The 17,585-nt window shown below is 52.2% G+C and overlaps 1 protein-coding gene across 1 annotated transcript; it reads left to right on the forward strand.

Moving 5' to 3' along the window:
• The first annotated feature begins 5,132 nt into the window (after positions 1 to 5,132).
• Positions 5,133 to 15,897, forward strand: LOC105518509 (putative alpha-1-antitrypsin-related protein). Its single transcript, XM_011951531.1, has 5 exons — positions 5,133 to 5,266; positions 10,848 to 11,500; positions 12,955 to 13,225; positions 14,649 to 14,796; positions 15,630 to 15,897. The coding sequence occupies exons 1-5, from the start codon at positions 5,154 to 5,156 to the stop codon at positions 15,819 to 15,821; spliced, it is 1,377 nt and encodes a 458-aa protein (XP_011806921.1). The 5' UTR covers positions 5,133 to 5,153; the 3' UTR covers positions 15,822 to 15,897.
• The last annotated feature ends 1,688 nt before the right edge of the window (positions 15,898 to 17,585 follow it).

Genomic DNA, 17,585 nt, shown 5'->3' on the forward strand with positions numbered 1-17,585 from the left:
ATCAATGGATACCCACTGTTTCCCACACAAGTCTCCTGTTCTCTTACGCTTACTCAGTGACAGCCTTTCACTCTCCACAAATACATTAAAGATACGACCATCACTGAGCCTCCTAGGATGACACCAGACCTGAGAGTCTGAAGACCGTTGTCCAAGTTCTGACTTTTCCCCCTGCCAGCTGTGTGACCTTCTTGAAGTCGCCAAACCTCTCCGAGTCACAGTCATTGCCAGTAAGACCTGCCTTTGAGTTGGTACGATGTTCAAGTCAGATAATAAAACAACGTTGACACCTATTCGAGCAGAGAATAAATAGAACTACATTTCTTGCATTTATGAGCTTTCTGTGAATCAGACATCCCTGTGAAGAACCTCCCTGGCTATTTCCCATTTAATCACTGTAGCAGCACTGTGATGTGTGAGTAGATCCGCTGTGCTCTGAAACTCCAAATCTACACATGAGGAAACTGAGGCTCAGAGAGGCTGCTGGTCTCCCACAACGTCACATAGTTCATAAGCGGCAACGCTGGCTTGATGGGCTACTCGTTCCTCTGAACCACACCACCTCACCACACTCTCCCCTTTGAGGGTCATGCTAAACTTCTGCAGAGCTAATTCCGCCTTAAACCATAAGAGTTGCTGGTGGCCCACAGCTCACGCCTAGCACGCTTCACGAGAAAAACGCCCTCCTCCCAATGTGGAGCAGGCCCTGAGCTGCAGGTGGTGAGCAGAAGCTCATCCACCAGATGTTGACACAGCCCGCGACCTTGGACGACCCACAGGACTCCTCTTATTTAACTGGCATTTGGTAGGAGAACAGGGGCAGAGTCAAAGACAAGTGGGCTTTCCGGAGCAGCCAGGACAGGGAAGGAGGCTGCAGTGTTGAGGGCATCACCTTAGACACCATCGTTTTACTTTGAAGAATTGTCTGTCACACACGGGTTGACAGTCTGGTTGGGAGAGACTCTATTCAAACTAGCATAAGCTCCCAGAGGAATTCCTGGGCTCCCGTGGGAATCAACAGGAATCAGTCAGGGGTGGGCAGAGCGTTATGACAACCTCATTAGGAGGAAGACAAATACATGTCACAAGTCCATGAGGCGACAGCCATAAGACCTCAGCTTCACTGTATCTTCCAGAGTTTTTTAAAAAGTGTATTCACTGTCTAATGTGATCCTCCAGACAGGTCCCGCAGGACTCAGCCTAGGAATCATTATCCCCAAAGTACACATGGGGAAACTGAGGCCCAGCAGGTCAAATGCTCTGTCCAGTGTGGGCCTGGAAGGCAGGACTTCTCCGCTCTTAGGCCTGGCTGTCCCCAACTGCACACACTTCCTCAGTCCATATGGGATCACGATAAAAACTCCATCCTCCAGAACCACACTGTGTGAACCTGCTGTGCTCTAACAACAGCTGAAGGCCAAGCTGCGGGGCATCCTGGGTGTTCCGAGTCAGTTTCCCACTGCAGGCAGGAACCTCATCTTGCTCTGAAACAGATGAGAGGGAAACACAGAAAACAGCTTTGAGCTCAGCCGGGAACCTTAGAGTTATGACCTTTTACCCCACCTAGGAGTTTGCAGAGGAGAGAACACACGAATTTTAGATTTTAAGCCTAAATAAAGGAAACCTTGGTTTGAAGTGCAAGCTCTGCCAACCAGGGGGCACCCCGTGAGCCCCATTTGTTAAGAGGACAATAGTCAGGGAGCTTCCAGGTTCTCACACCAGAAATGGGAAATACAGATTATACACTGATCTCCTTCCCAGGGGCAACTTGATCCTCCCATAAATCCAAGCAGGGAGCATTTCTTCAAACAACAAACAAGCAAACATGAGCTGCGTATGGGGGATAGAGAGATGAAACCCAGGTCCATCCCTGGGAGAATGCTGGTCTACGGCGGTATGGAATGGTGAATAAATGAGACGTGCGTCCATGGATCTGGGTGGAGAGGGTTAGGGTGCAACCCGGGACCTTTCCAGAGGCGTAAGAAATGGTCAGTATACACCCACAGATGACCTCAAACACCCCAAGGGCTCCTTGAAAGGCTGAGGCCTTTGTGTTGTTCTCGGTTGGAAAATTCACAGGCAGTGGAGTGAACAAGGCACACGGCAGGACTCAGAGCCAGGGACCGCTTCTGCAGGAACCCGGGTCAGTTCTAAAAGGACAAATGGAATGATCCTGAGTAGAGAAGTCAGAGAAAGGCACCATCACTGAGGCAAACTCCCTCCCCAGCAGGGACCCAGGCAGCAACCCAAAAAAGCAGGAGTCTCACTTCTGCATCATATGGGAGAGGGCAGGCTGTGTGATCTCAGGGAAGTTCCTCAACTTCTCTGTGCCATAGTTTCCTCATCTGCAAAATGTAAATTGAATTTGAGGTCTCGATGAAATGACTTGTTTCTCTAAAGTTCCTTGTCCTTGTCCCATACAGCCTAGAAATCTTCCTCTGGCCTAGTTGTGGAGCCAAGGATAGACCGGGCCTGAATCTCCCATTGCTGGAGGTGGTGAAGCTGACCACCATGAGAGGTCAGGTTTTAGAAGCCCAAATCCCAACAGGCATAAGCCTCACCCTCCAATATCAGCTTTATCAGAAAGAGAAAAATAACATGTCGTATCCATTTGTCCTTTTCCTTAAATGGGTGGCACTTGGGCAGGACAGAGGGGCTGATTATCCAAGTTGGGAAGATGCTGACAGCAAACGCTTCAATGGCAGCATAGGAGTTTTCTGATAACTGTCATTGGTATCACACTTACTATTGAAATCGTGACATCAGGAACGATGAAAGGAACTAGAGTCAGATGGTCTGGAGCAGGGAAGTGAGGAGCTGAAACCTCCTTCAACCTGGTTGCTGTGTCCCCAGGGTGGGTAAAGCCCCTCTGTTCATCCCACATGGAAAAAATAGAGTGGGTGAGGAATCAGTCCGTCCTAAAGGGTTGAAGAACTGAGCTGTGAGCTTCTTAATTGCTGCAGCACAATCCTTGCCCGTCCTGACTGATATAACCAGAATTCGTGAAATGCGTCAAATAAGTCTTCACCTACTATGCAAGCCTGGGAGGGTGACTAAGATCTGAAAAATACAAGGAAAGCTAAAGGAACTCCCACAAGGAAACCCCATTAGAAAGTTCTAGTTACAAGGTACTCAGCACAGGCCATGCAGAAATAAGCCCAGATCCGGTGGTGAGCAGGAAAGGGTGGCGATGTGAGTGCTGAGCCACACAGGAGAGACTAAAAGAGGCTCAAGCCAGCAAGGGGACGGCCACCACCCCACGCAGTGTTAGCCAACAGCTTCCAGGGGCATTTGCTCTCAGAAGTCGAAGCTGATTTTCCAGAATTGAAGTGCTCACTGTTTGGGATGATTTAGGAACGACACCAGCAAAAACGAATGAACAATCAGAGCTAATAGAATTGTGTTTAAACTCTGTTGGGCTTCCTTGACAGAGGGCACGGGGAGCAAACAAAGTCAGCAGTGTGTATTAAGTAAAAAAACTTTTTTTTCCTTTTAATTGGCAGTTAATACCCTCAAAATACATTCTGAGATTGATCAAGCAAGTGTCCTTCAGCATTAAAATATTAGGATGAAATTGCTAAGGGCTTCTTAGCAAAGTGTAAAGAACACAGGAATCCCAACTCCACCTTCTCCTTAGCATGCAGTCCTGAGTGGGCTGTTACAGCTGTCTGTGCCTCAGCGCCCTCACCTGCAAGACAGGTAAAATAATACCTAACTCCTAGGTTACTTTCATGGATTAATGGGCAAAGCATCACCCTAAAAAAGTGCTGCTACTTAAATGACCATCAAACATTAATGAATACTGTGGATTCCAAAAATATTAGTTGAGTGGTGTGGCTACCTTCTCCCAACGCCCAATGCTCTGGCAAGGAACTAACAGAGGAATAAATTACAGATAATCACGTGTTTGTTACCAATGATCCTGAGCTGGGAGTCAGCCTGGGATCTTTTACCAGGTCTACCACTAATGTGCCACCTGACACTGGGGACATCCCCTCCCCGAGCCTCAGTTTCCTCACCAGAGAATGTGAGCATTGAGGTCCCTGGAGTCCTGACATTCTGTAGAGCTCTAAGGGCTTCAGGCCAGCCCCTCGTCAGCCTTTCACCTGTGTGCCCTGTGCCCACTCCTGATCTGGGGCAGGGGAGGCACAGGGAAAGGGCCCAGGCTGCTCTTAAGACTCACACCTCACATTGAGACCGATGCGTGGAGACTGCGGCAGAAGCAGCAGAGGTAAGAACCCCATGTGAGTCCCCTGTGGCTGCCGTAGCTGATTACCAGGAGCTCCGTGATTTCCAATAGAAATGCATTCTCTCACAGTTCTGGAGGCCAGAAATCCAGAACAGTATCACCGGGACAAGGTCAAAATGTCAGGAAAGCCGAGTGCCCTTGGAGGCTCTAGGGGATGTGCCACTTCTTCCTCTTGCAATTTCTGGTGGCTGCCGGCATTGCTTGATTTGTTGCCCCTCCAGTCGCAGACTCTGTTGTCACATTGTCCCCTCTTCCTCCATCTCTGTCAGGTCTCCCTCCCCCTTCCCCTCAAGAGGATACCTGCAATAGCATTTAGGGCCCACCTGGATTGTCTTCTATCAAGATCCTTAATGACATCTGCAAGGACATTTCTCCCATAGATGGTAACTGTCTGGACGGAGGGAGGGAGGGAATAAAAGAACAAAGGGACTAAAATGGCGCATTTCCGGGTTCTTCATTGTCAACTTTCCCACACCTGGGAAAGACACAGGTCGACTGCGCAGGCGCAGTCTGACGTCTGACGGAGAAAATCGAAACCTACCTAGCTGCGCCTACCGCCCCGCCCCCGACCCGCCTATATCCCTCCCACTGCCCGCCCACTCCCAGGCCCAGGACATAAAAGCCGCTCCCGGTGGGTGCGCGGTGTGAACTTCCTCGGCCCCTGCTCGTATGCGGACTTAGGAACCTCGCCCAAGAAAGCCGGAGCGACTTCCTCGGCCTCCACAGCCGGAGACCGGTGAACCTCGCCCCTCCTTCACATTGGCTAGTTAATAAAGTTTTCTTTTACCCTGCCTACTTGCCTGTTCTCTGGCACTTACTCTGGGGGTCGTCTGGAGCAAATCAGTAACATATCTCTGGGGGGCGCTGTTGAGCCTGTAGAAGGCCCTTCTTTACCAGTGAGGGGATGATGGGGCCAGAAGACAGAAGGAATGAAATGAGTGTGAAGGAAGCGCCACCAAGGAGAGCTGTGAGGAAGCCCAACCCAAAGACCGTACTGGGATGTCGGGAAGGGCCAAGGTGCAGAAGGAGAAGGAAGAGGGTTGGAGGTGGAGGGCCAGCAGCACCAAAGCTCCGAGCCAGGGAGAAACTCCCCCCGCCAGGGGACGGAGAGAAATGGTGGGGTTGCTCTCTCAGGGAATGGCACAGCAGAGCCAGGGCCAGATCTGGAGGTGGGTGTGCCCCCTGGGGGGTGCAGACTCACAGCCCCTCCAACAGGGAGCCTCTCCAGGTGAGAGCAAAAGGGAAAAGAGGGCAAAACCCCGACTATCAGGCAGATTCTGCAGCAAAAATGACTTCAGAGGTGACCTGTGTGTAGCCTCAGGAACGGGATATAGCTGGCCTTTGTAAGTTAATCCTGCAATGGTGTCTGGGTCCCATGTCCCCTGTTCCAGACAGAGACAGGCCTTGGCCTCCTGAGGAGGGGCAGCAGGAGGACAGGACCCTCGCTGAGCCTGGAGTCTCTCTACAGCAGGCACCTTCTCCCGAGCACTCCCGCCACCAACATTTCATTTCATTCTATTCCTTCCCCCGGGGCACAGTTGCGATTTCTCTCTTAGCCCAGGGAAAGGAATAAAACAGACTGCCTTTTACTGAAGTGAACATGGCTGACCGGGGCTTATTGGGAGCCCCTCCCAAGGGGCAGGAGCTCGTTCTCATTATCTTCTCCATCAAGGTGGCTAAGAAGGTTTGCAGTTTCTTACAACTCACAAAGTACTGTCTTAGAAGCTATGTCCCCATGAGGAGAGGTAGGGCAGGTATTATCAGGTTCACTTACAGGTGGTCAACAGAGGGTCAGAGAAATTGGTGATTTAGGGAGCTCACAGAGCTGCTAGGAGATATAGCCTGGCGTCAGTCACCGCAGGAGGGCCCCCCCCCCCGGCCTGAGTGCAGGCGGAAGGCTGTGACACTGAGTGACATGGACAAGCCACCATCCTGAGCCTCCCGCTCTCGCTAGCAAAGAATCACTGTCCTTGGCCTGCCAAACAGGGTGTCTGCAGGTGACTGCCAGGGTCACGGCAACAGCTTCCCTCCCTGCCAGGCCCAGGCCCTGAGGTGCTGGAAGTCAGGTGTGTGGCCTTTTGTGGTGTCTGTATGGCCCAGGAAGAGAGGGACTCCACCGTGTGTGTGTGTGTGTGTGTGTGTGTGTGTGTGTGTGTGCGCGCGCATCTGAGTATCTGTGTTTCTGTGTGATGTTATATGTCAATGTGTCTTTGTGTGTGTGTGTCTCTGTGTGTTGGCGCATAACTGTAATGTTTTTCCTTGTTTGTGTGTGTGTCTGTGAGTGTGTGTGCCTGAGTGCACATGTGTCTCTGTCTCTAGGTGTTTCTGTCTACACTGAGGGTATGTCTATGTGTTTCTGTGATTGTGTGTCTCTGAGTCAGTGTGTGTGTCTGTGACTGTGTGTGTTACGTGAAACAGAAGCAGATGTAGTGAGAATGAGGGGGTCTAACTCTTTATCCTGAAACAAGGACCCCCTCACTGGGGTGGAGAGAATGAGTCCTTCCCAGTCACACCCAGGAGCCCTCGGGTGGCGCTTGGCAGCTGGTATCACCACCCTAAGTGCCCACACAAATGGGCTATGGAGCCAGAGCAACAAGGATTCCAGCTCCTGGTGAGAGATTCCCAGGCCAGGGTCTTGGTAGACACAAGCCTGGTGACTTCAGGCAGCTGGCAATTACTGGGCATCTTCCAAGGGTCAGGCACGGTTCCAGGCCCCTAGCGTGTACCAATTCCTTGACTCCTCTCCTCACTTCTCAGAGGGCGTGTCAAGGAGAGAGGAACCTGGATCTTGCATGGCCATGGGGCTTCCTTCCACCCACACTCCCACATGGCTGCACAGCACAGGCTGGTTCTGCTGGACTGAGCCCATCCAGGGAAGAACAGCAAGACCCTCGGGTGAGATTGGACTCACTGGAGACAAACAGCGTGGCAGGAGCTGGAGGAGCCCCAGGCTGATTTCCGGGACAGAGGGTTCCTGGACACAGGCACTGAGTATCCCCACACCCCAGGAGACTGGCCCATGAGCACGAGAAGCCCTGAGAGTGCGTGGGGGTGGCCTGTGTGCAAGGCAGCGCAGCGAGCCTCTCTGCAGAACCCACAGGCTGCGCTGGGTGAGGAGTTCTCCCTCAGCCTCCTCTGGAGCTGACACTGGGAGAGAGCGCCGTGAGCCTCCCTGCCTGGATTATTGTCTGCACTTCACACAGGAGGAAACTGAGGCACACAGAGTTTTAGCTCCTCTTGGCCAGAGCGAGGATTTGAACCCAGACGTTGAACCTTGGTGATCCTGAGGGGCAGAGTGAGTTGGGGGCTGGAATTGCATCTCTCACAAAGTGCCCAGCACAGGGTGGGCCCCTACAGAGGGTAATAGCTGGGGGGCTCAGTCGGGTGTGATTTTCCCCTTCTCCTGCCCAGGCTGGGACTCCCCTGTGGAGTCCTGGCGTTCACCTGTGTCTCCAACTGTAGAGGCAGAAAGGATTCAGCCTTAGGGATGCCCCCTTGCTCTCCAACAGGCCCCTCTGCCTCAGGCTCCTTTTTCCTTTTTTCTTTTCCTTTTTTTTTTTTTGAGATGGAGTTTCCCTCTGTTATCCAGGCTGGAGTGCAATGGCACAATCTTGGCTCACTATAACCTCTACCTCCCGGGCTCCAGTGATTTTCCTGCCTCTGCCTCCCAGGTAGCTGGCATTACAGGCATGCGCCACCAAGCCCAGCTAATTTGTGTGTGTGTGTGTGTATTTAATAGAGACCGGGTTTCACCACGTTGGTCAGGCTGGTCTTGAACTCCTGACCTCAGCTGATCCACCCGCCTTGGCCTCCCAAAGTGCTGAGATTACAGGCATCAGCCAATGCGCCCAGCCAGGCTCTCTTTTTCTTACCCTGCTCCTTCGAACCTCCAGCCTGAGCCAGAGTCTGAGACCCTGGTGGACCCCATGGCCACTCCCTAAGGGCCTCAGAGGAGGAGGGGTGCCCTTTTAGCTCTGGCCCTTCAGAGCTTGTTACCCAGATTCCAGAGGACACCGTGTCCTCTCCCCACTGCTCTCTGGGCCCCACCTTCCTGCCCCCAGGGGCCTCTGCCCTTGATCTCTTGGTTAGAACTCCTGGCCTGAAAGGGCGAGGTGAATTGATTAACTTCTCTGATGGCCTAAGGACCTTTTCAGTCCCCTCTTTCCTCTCTCCTACTTGGTTCATGGTCCTCTCCTCTACCTGCTGGGCCCTCACAGGTCCTGAAGGCTTTGCGGGTTCGAAACCCAGCCCTCTCCTCCCCCTCTGAGGCCCCTTCCCATTGTCTAGCTTCATATTTACATTGATTCCACTTCATTCTCCCAATATTCCCATTTCAAAAGGAAGATGGAGAGGTGGAAATCTTTTTCTGAGGTTATATCGTTGGTGAGTGACGGAGCCTGGATGAGAAGCCAGGCCTGTTGTTACCATTTCCTCTCCCACACACTCATGTTTTTCTGGAGAGATCAGCCTCTCTGGGTCCTGTATTGCTGTTAGGCCCAGGGCTGGAACCAGCAATACCTTAGTCTCCCCTGAGCTGACGGGAGGTGGCTCAGCCCACGTGTGTGGCAGGGACCCCCGACCCATAGTGGGGCAAGTCCAGGCCAGGCTCCAGGGGCTGGGGCACAGGTTCCTCTGAGGGCACAGCCCCTGACTCTCTCTGGGAGCTGTCGTTAAGCCCTGGGTCCGGGAGGAACCTTATGGATGTCAGAGCTCCATCATGTCAGTGAGAGGGTGGCTGTAGGTTCCTGAGACCTGGGACAGCAGGCACAATGCAATCCTGGGGACCCTAAACAGGGCCCCCAGCCCAGAGGAATGGACATCCCACACGGCCTGGGCCCAGGCAGATTTAGCTGGGCCTCACTGGACTTAAGTCCGGTCTGAAAGGAGAGAAGCTTCTGTCCAATCAGGCAAGAGGAGACCTTCGAGACAGCCAGGGTGATCTGAGCCCCCACTGCAGGGGAGCTCCACAGGGGGCAATTAGCAAGGCCAGGGGATGGTTTGTCATCATCCCTGTGAGTTGAGGGTCGCTACATGACTGTGCTTTTATTGAGAATGTTGTTAAATATCCTAGGATGCACGGCAGAGTCCCCCACAGCAGAGCACTGCCCAGCCCAGCATGTCCACACGGCCAGGATCAGGAGCCCTGACGTCCTCCGGGTCTGGCCAAGAGCAGTATCCAAGGTCCCAGCCTCTGAGGAGGCAGTACTACAGCTCAACGCAAAGCACTGGGCCAGCAGTTGGTGGCCTCTCGGCTCCTTGTTCTGCCTGACCAGCTGTGTGGCATTGAACAAGTTACTGAACCGCTCTGAGTTCACCTTTCCCATCCTACGAAAATGAACAAGTTACTGAACCCCTCTGAGTTCAGCTTTCCCATCCTATGAAAATAGAAATTACAAGACATACCTTCAGACGAAAGGCAAAGTTTGCGATTGCTTCTAGAAACAGGGCTGTCCTGTGCTTTAATCAGCAGCATTCCCCAGGCCAGGAATGCCACGGGGCGCAGACAATTATCAAACCAGGCTCCAGGGTCCTGTAAGGTGAAGGCTATCGCAGTTGGGAGGAGAGGGAGATGCATGAAGTGTGTGGAATTGGGGAGAGCCTAGGCAGAAATCAGGCAGGCTGGGTTTACACAGCGCCTCTGAGCTCTAGCTGTGTGTCACGGCACAGTTCCTGCCCCTCTGGGGACACAGCTTCTTTGTCCATTAAATAAGGGAGGTCAATGGAGATCTCCAAGGACTGTTGTGCGTGGAAGTCATTGCTGATCCTGACTTAACCCACTTCCTTAGTAACCCTGGGCACATTCCTTATGCTTCCTGTGCCCCAGTTTCCTCTTTTCTAAAATGGGGGCTGGACGCCGTGGCTCATGCCTCTAATCCCAGCATTTTGGGAGGCCAAGTAGGGAGGTCAGGAGTTTGAGACCAGCCTGGGCAACATGACAAAACCGTGTCTCCACTAAAATACAAAAAATTAGCCTGACATAGTGTGCACACCTAAAATCCCCGCTACTCGGGAGACCGAGGCAGGAGAAATGCTTGAACTCGGGAGGTGGAGGTTTCAGTGAGCCGAGATCATACCACTGCACTCCAGCCTGGGTGATAGAGCCAGACTCTGCCTCCAAAAATTTAAATAATATGAAATAAAACAAAATGGGGCTGTGGCACTTGCACCTCAAGGTCATTACAGAGTTAAGTGGAGCTGCAGAGAGCAAGGACTCAAGACCCAGCTGGCCAGGCTGAGGGATGCTGGCTTTTCCTGTTTGCTGACCTTGGGCATGAGCCTAACATCTCTGGGCTTTGGCTTCCTCATCTGTAAAAGGAGGATAGTAGCATTACCACCTCACAAGATTGTTACAAGAAAGCAATGATTTAACACACGTGTGTGCTTAGGACAGTTCTTGTCATATGCTAAGTACCTTATACATGCTTGCTATCTTTCTGATTCTTTCAGTGATGATGATGTAGGAAAGTGCTTGCAACGGGCTGGGTGCATGGTGGATGTTTAATAATTCATGGTTGCATTCACACGATGTCAGTCCCTTGTCACTGGGAGTCAGCCTGTGCCCTGACTTGGGGCCTGGCCCTCTGTCTCTGTCTTGCAGGACAATGCCATTCTCTGTCTCATGGGGCGTCCTCCTGCTGGCAGGCCTGTGCTACCTGGTCCCCAGCTCCCTGGCTGAGGATCCCCAGGAAGATGCTACCCAAAAGACGGCTACATCCCACCATGATGAAGGGGACTGGGAGGACCCTGCTTGCCGGAAGATCTCCTATAACATCATCGACCTCGCCTTTGATTTGTACAAAGAGCTGGCTGATCTATCACAAACCAGCAATATCTTAGTCGCCCCAACGAGCGTGGCTATGGCCTTTGTAATGCTCTCCCTGGGGACTAAGGCTGACACCCGCACGGAGATCCTGGAAGGCCTGAATTTCAATCTCACGGAGACGCCTGAGGCCAAGATCCACGAATGCTTCCAGCAAGTTCTCCAAGCCAGGCCAGACACCCGGCTCCAGCTGACCACCGGCAGTAGCCTGTTTGTTAACAAGAGTGTGAAGCTAGTGGACACGTTTTTGGAGGATATCAAGAAACTGTACCACTCAGAAGCCTCCTCCATCAACTTCAGGGACACCGAGGAGGCCAAGGAGCAGATCAACAATTATGTGGAGAAGAGAACTGGAAGAAAAATAGTGGATTTGGTCAAACATCTGAAAAAAAACACAAGTCTTGCCCTGGTGGATTACATTTCCTTTCACGGTAAGGTGGCACCACCTGCCCAAGTCCATTCCACTGAAATAATCCAAACATATTCCCAAACTACTAGTTCTTAAGCTTTCCTAGACAATGTACTATGAGATATGGCGGGGCATTTAACATGGATTCTGCAATTTTCCAAACACAAACAGTAAAATACTTTCCATGATCAAATAAGATTGAAGAATGATGAGTTCAAGACAGCCAAACCATCATCTTCCCTACAGACCTTGTCAGAGCCTTTATTGTCCTAATACTCATTGGAAATCCCTAACAGGTAGGGGGCAGAATATGAAATGCTTCCCACATGCTAAAGCCAGAAAAACGTTTTGTGGCACATGCATAAAGGGATAGTTCCATGAAACATACTTTAGACGGCTCTAGTGTCCCAGAAGCAGCATCAGCTTTGTGGTCTAAAATATTGGGGTTCAAATCCTGCCTCTACCACTTACTAGCTTTTGATAAAGGACAATGCATTCTACCTCTTTGAGGTGCTAATTTCCCATCTTAGCATGAACAAAATAGCATCCTTGCTGTCAGGTTGTTTTAAGGATTAAACGAGTGACAAAGACTGTGGGGACAGTGTGTGGCATACAGCAGGTGATAGACACTTCTGTATCTCAGGCTGCCTTCCTACCACTGAAGGGTTAAAATGTCCAGGTCCTGGGGGCCCCAGGGCATTCTAAGCCAGCTCCCACTGTTCCAGGAAAACAGCATAGGGGAGGGGAGGTGGGAGGCAGGGCCAGGGGCTGCTTCCTCCACTCTGAGGCTCCCTTGCTCTTGAGGCAAAGGAGGGCAGTGGAGAGCAGCCAGGCTGCAGTCAGCACAACTGAGGTCCTGGCTCTGCTGTGGCCTTAGGGCAGGCCCTAGTCCCTCTCCAGCCCTAGTCTCCTCCTTCTGTCCAATGAGAAAGCTGGGATCAGGGGTCCCTGAGGCACCTGCCCACTTGGCATGCCTCGATGGTAAAACTTTCTTGGTATGGCAGAGGGGAGGCTGCCTAGGCATCTGCATTTCCCCTGCTGCTCCAGGGAAAGGCCTCAGGAGTAGTAAGCAGAATGCTGTCCTCGTCTGAGGGAACCAGCCCTCTGCATGGGACAGGAAGCCTCCAGCCAGAGGTGGCAAGGCATAAGGAGTTCCGGTATTGCTCATTAACTTTCGTTAACCATTCCCAAGCCACTATAGAATAAACAGAGTCAAATATAAATGCTGCTTCTGTGGTGCCAGGATTTTGCCAATTAGTTCAAGTATATAGAAACTCTGGATTCTTCTTTATCTTCAGGTGATTCTCACAAAAGCTCTCCAGCAGCCAGATAGTTTCATTTGAATCCCATTTTCCCGAGGATGAAGGTGAAGCAGAGGGAAGTGTCTCGTCAAAGGAGCTCAGGGTTCCTTTCATTCACACACTTCCACCCTTTTATCGCATACCTGGGTGATGCCCACCTTCCTTTTTTTCCCAGGCAAATGGAAAGATAAATCCAAGGCTGAGCGCATTACGATAGAGGGCTTCCATGTGGATGATAAGACCATCATCAAAGTGCCTATGATAAACCACCTGGGCAGATTTGAGATCCACCGGGACAAGGAGTTATCCAGCTGGGTGCTGGCACAGCACTATGCGGGGAACGCCACTGCCTTCTTCATCCTGCCTGACCCAAAGAAGATGTGGTACTTGGAAGATAAACTGACCTACAGCCACCTTGAAAATATCCAGAGAGCCTTTGACATAAGGTGATTTCCAGTTCAGGGGCTGAGCTCAGACCTTTGAGCCATGTCAGGAGTGAGGCCCATCAGGACTGGCCACAGGGCTGGGGAGGGTGAACCCCACATCCCTGGGTCACAGCTACTGTAGCCGACAGAGGCCACCACTGAGTTCAGGTAGCGCCATCCATGGTCCTTGAGAAGGACAGTACCCCAGGGTGAGGAGGTAAAGGTCTCGTCCCTGGGGACTTCCCACTCCAGCGGGGACACTCTCCCTTCCCAATATCCAGTGCCCAGGGCAGGGACAGCAGCACCACTACACATTCTGGCAGAACCAAGAAGGAACAGATGGGCTTCCTGGCAAAGGCAGCAGGGGAGTGTGGAGTTCAAGGGTAGAATGTCCCTGTGGGGATGGGGGAAGAGCCTGTGTGGCTAGACCCAGAAAAGCAAGGGTCGGAATTGGAACAGCCAGGGCATGTTAGCAGAAGGCTTGAGTTTCTCTGTCACTTTATCAGTGCTGTTAGATTGGGTGCCTTGTAGTAAATGATACTTGAGCATAAGCCACACATTAGTGTATCTGTGCATTCGTAATTATGCCCATGCCCTCCTGTTCTAGTTTATTTTTATTTTTACACTGTAAAACCAAGATGAAAATGCGAAAGGTCTCAGGTTCATAATAAGTATGGAGGCTGGAATTTCTCTGTCCCATGCAAACGCCTCCTAAGGTCCCTGCTCCAGGGGTTGAGAAAGAACAAGGAGGCTGAGAGGGTAACTGATCAGAGCCCAGAGCCAGGCTGCCCGCTCACACCAGACCCTGCCCGGGGCGGCTCTGTCTCCCCATGGAAAACAAGAGGGGAGCACTCAGCCTGGTGTGGTCAGTCTTCTCTCATACCTTGAATGGGTGTCACTGGGTACTGCTGCCAGCCCTATGTTCCCCTGGGTGTAGGGCCCTGGGGATGTTCCAGGCTGGGGGCCAGGTGACCCAACACTACAGGATGAGACATGCTTCCAGGACGCCTAGAATCTGCCTGGAGGGCTTCTCAATGGAGGTGGCATTTCAAGCTGCCTTAACAAGATGGTTAGTTTGATACCAACATTCTTTGAATCTGGGTATAGAGGAGCTCAAAGGAAAACAAACCAAGGTCAACTTCTGATTGCTTTATTTTATTTTTTTTAACTTTTCTTTTAGGTTCAGGGGTCCATGTGCAGGTTTGTTATATAGGTAAACCCTGGGGGTTTGTTGTGTAGATTATTTCGTCACCCAGGTACTACGCATAGTACCCAATAGTTATTTTCTCTGATCCTCTCCCTCTGACTTCTGATCTTGATATGGGTGAGGACACGGCACTAAGTGGTAGAAACAGTCAGGAAAGAAAGCCCTGGTACTGTGGTGGGTTCCAGAAGAACAGGAGAAATGCTGCTCCATGCCTTGATTCTCTTTCCTGCATGGCAGGTCTATCAGTCTACATTTTCCCAAACTGTCCATTTCTGGGACCTACGAAATCAAGAGAGTCCTCAGGAATCTGGGCATCATCAAGATCTTCAGCCATGAGGCCGACCTCTCTGGAGTCAGTCAGGAGGCACCCCTGAAGCTCTCCAAGGTAAGGTCACCCAGAAGACCGTGTCGTCCCCTGGTGTCGGCTGGCAGATTGTGTGGCAGTCACAGTTCCATCCTGAGGCTGAAGAAGGGGCTAAGAGACACAAATGAAGACCCAGGCTGAGCTCCTGAGGATGCCTGAGATTCACTGAGACGGGCCACGGTCAGACGGCGGAGCTGGGGAGGTGCCTCCTGTGCAGCTGGCACTTTCAGGGCCTCGCCTGCTATTGTGTCACTGACCCTTTGCCCAGGACCTTCTAGTTCTGGGCCTTAATTTATCCATACTGATACAAAAAAGCTCAGGCTCAGTCATTTTGAAAGCCTTTCTGGCCCCTCTCATCTGTGAGATTTGGAGTTTTTGGTGCATCACCAAGCCTGAATCAATGAGTGATTTGAGCTAAAGATGACACCAATTTAGGAAAACTAAAGGTGACCAAAGAGCAGTTCCGTGAATGGCTGCGTTATTTCGGGGTCTGGGCACCGTGAAGGTCACGTCAGAGTCCACGTCCCCAAGGAGCTTAAAGCCGGGTACTAGAAAGGAGAGAGCCCTGGAGGCAGACGCGCAGCGGGGAGTTGTGGGTTTATCCTGAGCAGGGGAGAGGCACTTGTAGGGAAGGCGGACAGTGGGGAGCCAGCCCCATCACCCAGAGCCTTGATGGGGAGCAAGGCCTGTGTGACAGGGAGGGAGAGGACGCGCAGGGTCAGGGCCACCCGAGTGGAGAAAGGCTGGAGTGAGTGCCTCACCTCCCAGGATACGGCTGTCCACATGGGCCTTGCTCCAGGCCCGGGCTGGGCAAAGCTCAGCCTCGGAAGTATCTCTGCTTCTCTCCGCTCCAGGCTGTGCATGTGGCTGTGCTGACGGTTGATGAGAAAGGGACCGAAGCCACCGGAGCCCTCCATTTGGAAGAGAAGGCCTGGTCTAAGTATCAGACAGTCATGTTCAACCGGCCCTTCCTGGTCATCATCAAGGATGACATCACCAACTTTCTGCTCTTCATTGGAAAAGTGGTGAATCCCACCCAAAAATAACTGCCTGTCACTCCTCAGCCCCTCCCCTCCACCCCTGGCCTCCTCCCTGGATGACATTAAAGAAAGGCTGACCTGCCCCTGCCTGCGTGTGACTGCAAGCCCCTCCCCTGTTGTTTCTGAGTCTCCCTTTGTGCGCTGAGGCCGTGTGTGGGCTCCAGGTCACAGTGCTGTCTCTGGGCCCCCTTAACTGTGTTCATGGAGCACCTGTGCCTGGCAGGCACATGCTGGGCCAGGATGGAGTGGCTGAATCCTCAGTTTAAGGGCCTGGACCTGGGAGCTTATGGAAGAGCAAGGGGCTACCAGGAGTGGCCGCCAAGTGTGGGTCACCCGGAGAGAGCCGGGCCTGGACCTGAGTGCTAGGAGAACGCTGTGGCACTGTGTGACCCAGAAAAGCCACTTTGCTGAGCCTCCTGTCCTCACAGGCAGCATGAGGAGAGAATGCCCCCACCGTGTGAGTTCAAAGCAGGCTGTCAGAGGCGACGGGGGCCACTGCCACACCTTCCCTCCCCGCCAGGCCCTAACCCAGAAGTCAGGGAAGCCAGATGTGCAGCCTTTGGTGGCGTCCGTGTGGCCCAGAGTGAGAGGGGCTCCACCGTGTGTGTGTTTGTGTGTGTCTGTGTGTGTGGCTGCGTGGCTGTGTCTGTGTGTGTGTGTCTCTGTGTGGGTATGTCTGTGTCTATGTGTGTGTCTCTGTGTGTGTCTGTGTATGTGTGTGTCTCTGTGTGTGGCTGTGCGTCTCTGTGTGCATCTGTGTGTCTGTGTGTGGCTGTGCGTCTCTCTGTGTGTGCATCTGTGTGTCTGTGTGTGGTTGCGTGGGTATGTCTGTGTGTGTGTGTGTCTCTGTGGGGTATGTTTGTGTGCGTGTGTCTCTGTGTGTGTGTGACCATGTGTGTCTGTGAGTGTGTGTGTTTGTGCCTGTGTGTCTAGGTATTTCTGTCTTTGTGTGTGTCTGTGTATAGCTGTGGATATGTATGTATGTGTCTGTGCATTTGTGTGTTTGTGTGTCCCTGAGTCAATGTGAGTCTAAGTCTGTGTGTCCGTGTGTCTGAGTCTACGCGTGTTAGGGTCCCTAGGTGTTCCTGTGTGCTTGCATGTGGTTGTGGGTGAGGCTGTGTGCGCCATGTTTCTGTTTGTGTGAGTGTGTGTCTGAGTCTAGATGTGTCTGTGTGTCTAGGTGTTTCTATCTGGACTGAAGATGTGTCTGCGGCTGTGAGTGCGTCTGTGTGTATGTGTGTTTCTATGATTGTGTGTCTCTGAGTCGGTGTGTGTCTGTGACTGTGTGTGTTACGTGAAACAGAAGCAGATGTAGTGAGAATGAGGGGGTCTAACTCTCTTTATTCTGAAACAAGGACCCCTCACTGGGGTGGAGAGAATGAGTCCTTCCCAGTCACACCCAGGAGACCTTGGGTGGCACTTGGCAGCTGGTGTCACCACCCTAAGTACCCACACAAATGGACTAGGAAGGCCAAGCAACACAAATTCCAGTTCCTGGTGAGAGATTCCCAGGCCAGGGTCTTGGTAGACACAAGCCTGGTGACTTCAGGCAGCTGGCAATTACTGGGCATCTTCCAAGGGTCAGGCACGGTTCCAGGCCCCTAGCGTGTACCAATTCCTTGACTCCTCTCCTCACTTCTCAGAGGGCGTGTCAAGGAGAGAGGAACCTGGATCTTGCATGGCCATGGGGCTTCCTTCCACCCATACTCCCACATGGCTGCACAGCACAGGCTGGTTCTGCTGGACTGAGCCCATCCAGGGAAGAACAGC

This window comes from Colobus angolensis, unplaced genomic scaffold, assembly GCF_000951035.1.
Source record: "Colobus angolensis palliatus isolate OR3802 unplaced genomic scaffold, Cang.pa_1.0 Scaffold32, whole genome shotgun sequence".
Taxonomy (NCBI): domain Eukaryota; kingdom Metazoa; phylum Chordata; class Mammalia; order Primates; family Cercopithecidae; genus Colobus; species Colobus angolensis.